General features: G+C 45.1%; 2 protein-coding genes across 4 annotated transcripts in view; one reads left to right on the forward strand and one right to left on the reverse strand.

Annotated features, from left to right (window-relative positions):
• Nucleotides 1-4974, forward strand: part of gars1 (glycyl-tRNA synthetase 1) — a 61844-nt gene extending 56870 nt beyond the window's left edge. For both annotated transcript variants that reach the window (XM_078536412.1, XM_078536420.1), the window contains exons 16-17: nt 1650-1840; nt 4657-4974. In XM_078536412.1, the coding sequence (XP_078392538.1) occupies nt 1650-1840; nt 4657-4773 (308 nt within the window). In that variant the 3' untranslated portion in view covers nt 4774-4974. The remainder of the gene's footprint in view (nt 1-1649; nt 1841-4656) is intronic.
• A 4523-nt stretch (nt 4975-9497) lies between these two features.
• Nucleotides 9498-12018, reverse strand: part of LOC144675940 (E3 ubiquitin-protein ligase TRIM7-like) — a 254406-nt gene continuing 251885 nt past the window's right edge. For both annotated transcript variants that reach the window (XM_078536469.1, XM_078536462.1), the window contains one exon: nt 9498-11705. In XM_078536469.1, coding sequence (XP_078392595.1) covers nt 11182-11705 — 524 coding nt within the window. In that variant the 3' untranslated portion in view covers nt 9498-11181. The remainder of the gene's footprint in view (nt 11706-12018) is intronic.

Below are 12018 nucleotides of genomic sequence, written 5' to 3' on the forward strand. Positions count from 1 at the left end.
CAGTGGGTGAAGGCATTCAAGGCACAGGTGGGTGCAAGTCTACAGGAAAAAAGCTGTTGCTGGTTAGAGACTATGCTGGCTGCGTCTGTCTCATTCAGGTGCAAGTATGGACTGTGCCAGGGCTGTAAGACCGCTGGGATAAAAGTACATCAGTGGAGGCATTGGAGATTTCACCCCTATCTGGCCACTGATCACTTAGTCCTGGTATAAATCACAGATAGTGAGAAAGGGTCAGATTCCTCAGCACTGAAATGCATTAAATAAATGGGGCAGCACATATCAACAAAAATGTTCTTGGACACTTTCTGCCATCAAAGGCGTGACTCCAACTGGGTAATTGTAAACATTGGACCTGTTCATTGATGGAAACAGAGACATCAGTCATTAGTTCCCTGTTCTCCATGTACAGTTTTGGTCTCTTCATTTAAGGAGGGATATACTTACATCGGAAGCAGTTGAGAAGGTTCACTAGTTGACTCCTGGGATGAAGGGGTTGTCTTATGAGGAAAGGTTGAGCAGGTTGGGCCTTTGCTCTTTGGAGTTTAGAAGAATGAGAGGTAATCTTATTGAAACGTAAGATTCTGAGGGAACTCGGCAGGGAACTAGACACTGAAAGAATGTTTCCCCTCATTGGGGAATCTAGAACTAGTGGTCACAGCTTCAAAATAAGGGGTCTTCTATTTAAGATGGAGATGAGGAGGAATTTCCTCTCAAAGGGTCGTTAATCTTTGGAATTCTTTATGCCAGAGAGCAGTGGAGGCTGGGTCATTGAATTTATTCAAGGCTGAGTTAGATAAATTTTTGATTGACAACAGAGTCAAGGGTTATGGAGACAGACAGGGAAGTGGAGTTGAGGCCACAATCAGATCAGCCATGATCTTATTGACTGGTGGAGCAGGCCTGAGAGGACAGATGGCCTACTCCTCCAGTTTCTTGTGTTGTTATTTTATGGTAGATCTGACACTGGATACCAAGTTTTCTGCTGTTTCTATGATAGATGGAGCCAATGGGGACGAACCTTATCCCTTTTAAAAAGGGCACTGGCAACTATCAGTAGATACGAAGTTACTATTTACAGGCTCCACTTGCTTCAACCATCTAAAAAGGCAAATGCCACAGATGCATGTGAACACCCTCACCTGGAAGTTCCCCTCCAAGCCACTCACCATCCTGACTTGGAAATATGTCGCCGTTCCTTCACTGTCACTGGGTCAAAATAACAATAATTCCTAACAGTGGTGTGGGTGTACCTACATGACATGGACTGCAATGGTTCAAGAAAGCAGCTCACCACCACCTTCTCAAGGACAATTAGGGATGGGCAATTACCAGCAATACCAACATCCTGAGAATGAATTTTTAAAAACTATTTAATATGATAATTTTTTTGACATAAATTTGTATGTAAGCTCAGAGTTTACCCGGCAAGTAGCTGAGCTAGAGAGGCTCAATAGAGTTGTCCCTGATCTGTGTGCAATTAGCTGAACTCATAGATCAGTATGATGGAGGGAGGGATACAGTTAGTTTGAGACCATGGCGAAGATTCCCAAGGAGGTAACGAGAAATCCAGCGGGGAGGGGGTGCTATTCTGTTGTGTTTGCTGACTATCTCTGCCCCTCCCCAAATGACACTGCCTGTCCTCCCTGCAGCTGAAGCACTCACCAAACACTCCGTTTCCCACAAAGTGGATGACTCCTCTGGTTCCATTGGGAGACGGTATGCGAGGACGGACGAGATCGGTGTGGCTTTTGGCATAACCATCGACTTCGACACGGTGAACAAAGTGCCCCACACGGCAACGCTGAGGGACCGTGACTCGATGCGGCAGATCCGAGCTGAGGTAGGTGCAAGGAGCAGGTTCACTGTTCATCCTCCCCTCCCTCTATCGTTGGGTGTACATCTACCTTAATACAACAGTGAGGGTGTCCAGATATCAGGAAGCCACTATTGGTTTTGACTGCAGAACTTGGGAAGTGGAGTATTACTCCTTAGCAGAGGAGTAGGCCGATGGTCATTGCCGGTGATTACACTCCACACTAGTCTTCTCCTGTTCTTAATTATCTCTTCCCACTGTTCCCTGATCCCTCTGTTCCTTTCTCACTCAGATATGTATCATTGCTATAACTGGACATTATTAAAGATTGGAAACTGCACTTTGGTCTAGTTCCTGTAAACTGACTCAATGAGGCAACCAATATTGTGGAAATTCGCAACTTTAATGATCATAAAACTTTAATACACAGAGTAGCAATTACATAAGCTGGATATTTCCCCAATCCTTCGGTGAGCATGTCTTCAAGTATTTGTTCATTTTTTCTGCTGCTTCTCCCTCAAGACATTCTTTAATGAACCCACCCCCCCACCTGAGCTCCATGCAACAACAAAAGATCATGGGCTGAATTTTACACTCCCCCACTGGTGGGTTTGGGGGATGGTATCTGTAAAATTCCCTGGATCGCCCTCCAGCGCCCTCCCACCTGCCTGCAGTGTTACGGTGTGATGGTGAGGTGGGCTGCCCTTACCCCAATTGAGGCCCTTAAGTGGGAAATTAATGACCACTTAAAGGCTGCTTCCTGCCTGAGCCTCAATTTTGAGGCTGACGGTAGGAATTTTGGGGCTGGGGGGGGATGCCTGGAAAGTCACCCTGCCCAGGGGGAGGGTGGGAGTACAGGCACTTCCTTCAATGGCCTCCCCTTATCGGGCAGTCACCCAACTCCCACCAGGCCTGCTCCCCGTGGGAGCTGTCTCCTCCCCACACCCCACCTCAACTTGCTTCTCTTATCAAGAACCCCATCCCTCTCCTCTCCTCCCCTCCCCACCATGAGACCAACCTCGCACTTACCCGGTCCTGGACTCCGGGACTTTGAATCTGGGGACTGCTTATAGTTCCAGTCCTGGCTATTGCGCTGCTGCCACTGTTGGGACTGCAGAGCTGCCGGCACCTCTCAGGCTGGGCTCCCTCCTGAGTGAGGAGTGGAAGTCCTGTCTTCAGCCAGTTAGTGCTCCTTGGAGCACCATATATCTGCGGGGATGTGTTCCCCACTGACTCTTTGGATGGTGGGGTGGGCAATCCTGCCATCCAAAAAATCCTACCCCATCACACAATCATTGTCAGCCCCTCGGTGTCACTGCAGCTGGTTAGACCCATTTATATAGACATGCTTCCATTTTGATCCACCCTGATTCTCAGCAGTTCTGGTTTTAGGCAGACTGGTCTGTTGAAGGTTACGTTTCTGGGGCTCAGTTGGGATGTTGGGGGTTTGAGATCTCCTGAACTATTGAGCGGTCCTGCGCTGATGCTCTTTGCTGCTCTCTGGTGTCTGTGAAATCTTTCCTTTGCTAGTTCTCATTAATGTCTCGTTGCTTTCCTGACTTTATCCAGTTTCTTCTGCTGCCGGATGGTTTAGGTGTTGTTGGGGAAGGAAGAGGGAGGATGGGGGAGCCTTCTACCCCTGATTTTCTCACCCGTCCTCTCACTGCCCCCCCCTTTTTTTTCCCCGTTCTCTCTGACTGCTGAGAAGCCAATGTCGCATGAGGTTTGAGCTTGTTCTTCTGCTCCAGTAACTAGAGTGAGAGACCTGGCTTTACCCAATGTGTAGCTGAGCCATTTCAGACCAGGAAGGTTGTGGGTTGGTTATTTCAGTGATAGTTTCTAGATCAGCAACAAGAACTCTGGCATTTTCAGAGGTCCACTCAACGCCTCCCCATATCTGTCATTATGGCCCAGATCTTCCAGTGTCTGGATCGTTGGAAAGCAGACATAACACCCCCCCAAGATGTGCTTCGGCACCCTGCAGAAGTCCCAACACACTGACTCCGTGGGAATTTCCCAGGAAGTTTGAACTTCCGATGGGCAATTCCCCTGCTCCCCGGGACCCACCGACAAAGTCTCCGACTCTGAGTTAGAGCTGGAGACTTTGGACGGTTCTGACTTGCTTACCTGGATAGTTCCCAGAAAATGTTAGACTGAAAAATTCTAATCTAACTCCTGGGTAACTATACAGCTGACCCCCCCCCCTCCGCCTCACCAACCCTCCCTCGACCTGAGTAGCCCCCCACAGGCTGCCACCCATTCACCCATACACCAGAAAGTTTGGGAACCTTTTGAACACTTGGAATACGGCAGCTAGTGCGGTACAAAGAAGACACAGTTTCTGCGCTGATTCTCTTTGCCGCTCTCTGTGAGGACTCCTACACTGACGGAGTTCTGCAGGATCCTCCATCGGAAGTCGGAGCCTTTTCAATGGATGCAGGTTAAGTGGGTATTTTCTGTCCGATCAGAGATGGACCACAGGGATTCTGACTCTGAATGCAAGTTTTGAGCCTATGTCTCTATCACACCAGCTCTCATTTCTAACTTTAGTCCTCATCCAACATTCTCCTCCCAGTTTCCTATACCTTTAACATTGTCTAAAAGTCTCTGAAGTAATAAGGCACCAGATTGCTGAAGCGATTCCTCACACTGCTGCAGTTTGGCTGTGATCTGGAGTCATTGGGACATGCATGAGCTGAGCCTGTCTGCCTCAGTTCCACTCTGGACAATGTATTTCAACAAATGAACCAGCCCCAAAGTTGTTGTCATTGGAGAGAGGAATCCCAGCGTCAGCTCACCCCGCCCCCACTCAAACTATTCACTGTTTAAATGTTTTTTCACAGGTTTCAGAACTTCCACAAGTTGTCCGAGACTTAGCCAATGGATCCCTGACCTGGGCTGATGTCGAGACCAAGTACCCTTTGTTCGAAGGGCAGGAAACGAGCAAGAAAGAAAATTGAATGTTGCCCCTCAGTATCTCTCTCCCGTCCTCTGTATAGCCCAGGCACAGTGAGCTGTGCTGTGAGTATTGGTAATACAGGCCTGACTGAAAACACGTTCACCAACCATGACTGTTATACCCATGGAATGCCAACCCGTCACTGCAGGAATATGGAAGAATTTAATAAGATTCTGTACAGTAAAACCTGATAGTGAACTGGCTGGTTGTGTTTTTCTGCTGTGCCAGCCCTCAACTTGAGTTGCTTTTAGAACTAAACATCTAGGTTACAATTTGGTGGTGCACTCTGTAGAAACACTAAACAGTTTACTCTGCTAACAGGCAGTAAAGTGCCTGAGAAACTTATTTGTCCCTCTTCAGTGAATGACTGGGGAGGAGGTTTCCATTGATGAGAGAAAAGGTCACCATCAGTCATCTGAGGGAAAAGTCTCCCATTCAACATCAGCGTACCACAGGGATCTGTGCTCGGTCCCCTATTATTTGTCATTTATATAAACGACATAGATGACTATGTGGGGGGTAGGATTAGTAAGCTTGCGGATGACACAAAGATTGGCCCGGTGGTTAACAGTGAGGTTGAGTGTCTTGGGCTACAGGAAGATATAGATGGGATGGTCAAATGGGCAGATAAGTGGCAGGTGGAATTTAACCCTGAAAAGTGTGAGGTGATACACTTTGGAAGGAGTAATTTGACAAGGAAGTATTCAATGAACGGCATGACACTAGGAAGTTCTGAGGAATAAAGGGACCTTGGCGTGTCTGTCCATAGATCTCTGAAGGCAGAGGGCATGTTAGTTGGGTGGTGAAATAGGCATAATTGACACTTGCCTTTATCAATCGAGGCATAGATTACAAAAGTAGGTCATGTTGGAGTTGAATAGAACCTTGGTGAGGCCACAGCTGGAGTACTGTGTGCAGTTCTGGTCGCCACATTATAGGAAGGATGTGATTGCACTGGAGGGGGTGCAGAGGACATTCACCAGGATGTTGCCTGGGATGAAACATTTAGGTTATGAAGAGTGGTTGGATAGACTTGGGTTGTTTTCGTTGGAGCAAAGAAGACTGAGGGGTGACCTGATCGAGGTGTACAAGATTATATGGGGCATGGACGGGGTGGATAGGGAGCAGCCTATCCCCTTAGTTGAAGAGTCAGTCACAAGGAGGCATAAGTTCAAGGTGAGGGGCAGGAGGATTATGTGAGGGATGTGAGGAAAAACTTTTTTACCCAGAGGGTGGTGACGGTCTGGAATGCGCTGCCTGGGAGGGTGGTAGAGGCGGGTTGCCTCTCATCCTTTAAAAAGTACCTGGATGAGCATTTGGCATGTCATAACATTCAAGGCTATGGGCCAATGCTGATAAACAGGATTAGGTAGGTAGGTCAGGTGTTCCTCACGTGTCGGTGCAGACTCGATGGGCCGAAGGGCCTCTTCTGCACTGTGTGATTCTGTGAACTCCATTTAAAGCCACAAAAATAACCCTTCCTAAATGGAACTAATATTTCAAAGTACCCTTTAAAAACAGATACGAATATATAATGATGGGTAATGAATCTAATCGAGAGGTTTGGTTGTTTATATATAGAATAATGGATAGTCAAGTGTGAGTTACAGACTAATTGAGGGAGTCTGGGTAGTTTACATATAGAATAATGAATACCGGGAGTGAGTTACAGACTGGAATCTAATCGAGGGGTTTAGGTGGTTCATATGTAGAATAATGAATACCTGGGAGTGAGTTATGGACAAATCTAATCGAGGGGTTCGGGGGTTTATATATAGAATAATGAATACCCGGGAGTGAGTTAGAGACCTGAATCTAACTGGGGGGTTCGGGGGGTAGTTTATGTATAGAATAATGGATACCTGGGAATGAGTTGCAGACTGGAATGTAATTGAGGGGTTTGGGTAGTTCATATCTAGAATAATGGATACCCGGAAGTGAGTTACAGACTGGAATCTAATTGTGGTGTTTGGATGGTTTATATATAAGAACATAAGTAAGAAGGGGAGTAGACTGTTCGACCCCTCGAGCCTGCTCCGCCACTCAATGAAATCATGGCTGATCATCTTGTGTTTCGATTTCCACATTCCCATCTACCCCTGATAACCTTTGATTCCCTTGCCTAACAAGAATCTATCTACCTCTGCCTTAAAAATATTCAATGACCCCCATCTCTACCGCCTTCTGAGGCAGTGAGTTCCAAAGTCGCATAACCTTCAGAGAAACAATTTCTCCTCATCTCTGTCCTAAAAGGGCAACCCCTAATTTTAAAACAGTGCCCCCTAGTTCTGGACTCACCCACAAGGGGAAACATCCTTTCAATGTCCACCTTGTCAAGGCCGTTCAGGATCTTGTTTTCTTCAATCAAATCACCCCTCACTCTTCTAAACTCCGGTGGAAACAAGCCTAGTCTGTCCAACCTTTCCTCATAAGACAAACCCACTCATTCCAGGTATCAATCTAGTCAACCTCCTCTGAACTGCCTCCAATGCATTTACATCCTTCCTTAAATGAGGAGACCAAAACTGCACACAGTATTCGAGGTATGGTCTCACCAATGCCCTGTAGAACTGAAGCATAATATCCTTACGTTTATGTTCAATCCCTCTCGTAATAATGGATTCTTAATTACTTGCCGTACCTGCATGCTAACTTGTGTCAGGTGTACTAGAACACCTAGATCCCTCTGCACCTCAGAATTATGCAGCCATTCTCCATTTAAGTAATACTCTGCTGTTTTGTTCTTCCTGCCAAAGTGAACAACTTCACATTTTCCCACATTAAACGCCATTTGCCAGATCTTTGCCCACTCACTCAACCTATCTATATCCATATGCAACCTCCTTATGTCCTCTTCACAACATACTTTCCTACCTATCTTTGTGTCATCTGCAAATTTAGCTACCATGCCTTCACTCCCCTCATCTAAGACATTGATGTAAATCGTAAAAAGTTGAGGCCCCATCACACACCCCTGTGGGACTCCACTCATCACACCCTGCCAATCCAAAAAAGACTATGCATGGATACCCGGGAGTGAGTTACGGACTGGAATCTAGTCGAGGGGTTCAGATGGTTTATATATAGAATGATGGATATTTTGGGAAATGAATCTTAAATTTGGATGTTATCTAGGTCCTGCTGCAGGCTAATATAAGCTGCTCTGTTATTGGAGAACCTAAGCCTTTTTTCTAACTTTAACAAAGAGAAGGCCATTGATGAAGTAGCTGACGATGCTGTCCTGAGCAAGTCCAGTAGAAATATTCTGGGTCTATGTGGCTTCTGTTTTGTATGATCATCTCCCAATGTCGTGTATAACTACAGCTACTGAAAGGGTGTTCTGTTGACTTCATGTTTGGCAGGGCTCCTTCATGCAATTCTTGGTCAAAAGTTACCATGGTAATAGTTTCTCTCAAAATGCTACTAATTAAATTCAAAAGTGTAGTGGGGTGAGTCAGTATAGACCATGGGACTGTATCATATCATGCTAATAGGGACAATACGATTATTTAGAGTAGTCATGTTAAAATGGAGAAGGTACTGGGACAGTTAGTGTTTCTAATTTATTATCAATGACCTGAATTCAGAAATGCCAAGCAATCAGATTTTCAAAAGACTCTATTCAGATCAGCAATGGAATTGGAAATGGCAACTTGGAAACGACAGAATGAGGTGGACCAAATGTGTATTTGGGAAGAACAATGACAATTGACGTTAATGGAAACACGAGTATTACTCACAGGGATCATCAGAGAATTCAGTGTTCAGTGACTGGGTTGAAGGGTTTAGATATGGAAATGGATCTTTCAATCACCAGAGGGGACAGATTTAAGATAATTGGCAAAACAGCTGGTGGGGGGAGGGGGAGGAATGATGTGACTTTTTTTTTAATGCAGTGAGTTATGATCTGGAACACGCTGCCTGAAAGGATGTGGAAGCAGATTCAATACTAACTTTCAAAGGGAAGTAGTTACAAGGCCGATGGGGAAAAACAAAGGGAATGGGACTAATTGAATAGCTCTTTCAAAGAGCTGATGCAGGCATGATAGCCTCCTCTTGATGATTCTGTGACAATGTGAATATAGTTGAGGATGAGGTTTTTAGGATTTTGAAAGGAATTGGTAGGGCAGTTAGGGAGAAACTTTCCACAAGTGGGGAGTCACGGACAAGAGGTTGTAACATTAAAATCAGAGCCAGGCCATTCAGGAGGGAAGGGTGTAGGAGTATGGAACTCTCCCAAAGGCAGCATCAGATATTAGCTCTACTAATAACTTGAATCTGGGATGATAGATCTTTGCTAGACAGGAGCATAGAAGGATATGGAGCCAAGGTGTGTGGATGGAGTTAATATAGATCAGCCATGATCTCATTAAAGGGTGGAACAGGTTGAGAAGCTGAATGGCCGCTTCTTCTTATGACCAACCAACCTTTCCCTATTTGTATGTTCCTATGGAATGTAGGAACAGGAGGAGGCCATTCAGCCCTGCAAGCCTGTATTGTCATTCAATTAGATGATGGCTCATCCTTACCTTAATTCCCATCTGACTGGCAGATGGTCTTCAGGTTGATGAAAGGAGACACTTCACAGATAGTCTCAATGCAGACCACAGTGAAGACTACAATGAAACAATATCAAGGGGGTAAAAAGCACTGAATAAGATCTTTAGTGATCTCTGTTTTACAGTTACTACAGACAGAGAATCCCGATACATTTAATTACTGTGTTTATTTACCAAAGAAAATCTTGATATCAGAAATCTGGTACAGAACATTTCAGAACATGTTGCAGAGATTACTTGGTAAAACCATCAGTAAAAATACCTGGAGAAGAGGAATCTGCTGATTGCACAATCAGTTAAAGGGACAGTGATGGAGTAAAACAAAAAATCCACCTCGTCCAGACTGGTCACTGGAATGGTGATCAACTCATATCAAACACTTAATGTTTTCTTGTGTATATTAAGATTCCTCTTCCATCAAAATTAGCGATAACTATTATCAACACATCAATAGATACATCAAGAACAGATTCTTCAGGAACTTAAACTGCTCCCCCCACCCCACCCCACACCCACCCACCTCATATATTTGACCCCAGTGTGAACTATTCTACCCACAAATCTTCGTTGCACCAGATTGAGATGAAGCTGAGTAAAGTTCTCTGATGTCACGGAGTCTGGGAATAGTAGGAATGTTCTATTTACAGGTTTTTAATAGTGTGGAATTTATACAGGAAAATGAGTCCCTTTGCCTATAAGCACCATGTTACCAGCATGCATCCAGTGAGGAACCAGTGTGAGCACTAGTTACTGATGTTATATAGAATCATTTAGATGGGGAAGTCCGAAGTTCCTAATCCATTTGAAAAAGGGCTTTTCAACCAATCTCCTAATGCTAGATCTCCAATCTCACCTGTAAGTTTGTAAATATTTCTGACAGAATGGTGCCACCTTGCTGTCTTTTGGTGGCAGATTGTCCTGGTCCTTTGAAATGTCCAGTGTGGAAAAACTGGACAAGGTGGAGACCACAGTCATAAGAGGGAATCCACACCCTCCCCCCACACCCTATCCCATTCACCTCCCAGCTCTCAAATCTTCCTTCACGTTTGGTTCTCATTGCATTTTCCTGATCGATCCAAAGCAGCAGGAGAGGAAGGTGGGAATTTTCTCCGTCTCATTGGAGTTGACTATCCCTAGGAATATGTGTGGTTCAGAGATCAAAAAGCTCATCAAATACTGACTGCCGCCAAAAAGATGTGTAAGTGAGAGGTCATTATCTCTAGTTGTAACTAATCCAACCCTCCAAGATATCTGCGCTCTTCCAATTCTGGACTCTTGAGCATCCCCGACTTTCATTACTCTACCACAGTGGCCGTGCTTTCAGTTACCAAGTCCCTAAGCGCTGGTATTCTCTCCCTAAACCACTCTACCTCTATCTTAAGTTGCTCCTCAAAACCTACCTCTTTGATCAAGCTTTTGGCCATCTGACATAATAGCACCTTATGTGGCTTGGAGTCAAATTTTGTTTTGTATTGCTTCTGTGAAGTGCGTTGGGACTTTAAAGGTGCTATTATAATAAGTTTTTATCAAAGCAGCCACCAAAATGTGACTTGCCAAGTATACATTTGGATGGAAAGTCATGGAGAATTGATTGGTGTTATGGGTATGTATCGGTCAAAGATCAAAACAGTCAGCAAGATCATTTTTGGGGCAATTTTAATGTAACTTGCCCATCAATTCCCTGATGGGTCTGGGTATGATTCTGGGTTCACATCCCCTCCCCCCTCAGAGTTTACTGAAATAACCAGAGAGCAATATCAGGTGGAATGTGAAATGCTCCATCTGATCCCTTGTCTTTCCCGCCTGGTGAGTTTGGGTTAAAATTACCACTGGGGCCTTCATATAATATCTCATTTTAACAGTTTTATGGAGGAATTGCCCGAACAAGAGAATGCTGGAAATACAGGTTCAGTGAAGGTGGTTTTAAACGTGTGTAAGTGTCGTTGATGCTCACTGACCTGGTAAAAGGACACGGTCCCAGCCTCGTAATCCAGTTGGGTGCGCATCCTGCTAATAGCTGGGTACTTCAGTAAGTAAGTCTGCTGGTTCTTCTGACAAGCCGTCAGAAAACCACGATAGAAATATAAACACCACGACTTAGTGCTGTTGGTGAAGTAAGACTCCAGCCCTCCCCGGTCTATGGTCCCGTAAGCGACACCCACCCCCCACGCAACACCACCAGTCTTCACATCCCAGGAGTGGCAGCCAGCGGTGAAACTCTGAGAGCATAGGATCTGGTGCATGTTCTCGAACATTTTGGAGTTGTGCCAGGAGTTCTCTCCCATGTACCCGAACATCACTGTCTTCTCATCATCAGAGACATTCAGGAGCCAGTACGCCGAGTCTGAATCCAGAGTCAGCATCGACCACTGATCTACGAGGGGGAGAGAGACACAAAGTGGTCAGAAGCTGTTATTTGTTCATCCTACCAACAGGTGTCTCAAAGGTAAAGGCCACCAGTGAATCTATCAACAAGTGGGTCTATCAATCACGTTGATCTGCTCTCCCCCCTCTTACCAGACAGACATGGTGTAACAATGGGAGAGTGTGGGCAAACTCCAACAAAAAGTGGAAGGGAATTGGAGGAAGAAATATGTAGGCAAATCTAGATATATATAGGTATAGAATAATAATCATAAATGAATAGCTATTTGGTAGTACAGAACTTGAGTTTGGTTAAAAGAAGA

The sequence above is a fragment of the Cetorhinus maximus genome, chromosome 3, assembly GCF_964194155.1.
Source record: "Cetorhinus maximus chromosome 3, sCetMax3.hap1.1, whole genome shotgun sequence".
Classification (NCBI taxonomy): Eukaryota; Metazoa; Chordata; class Chondrichthyes; order Lamniformes; family Cetorhinidae; genus Cetorhinus; species Cetorhinus maximus.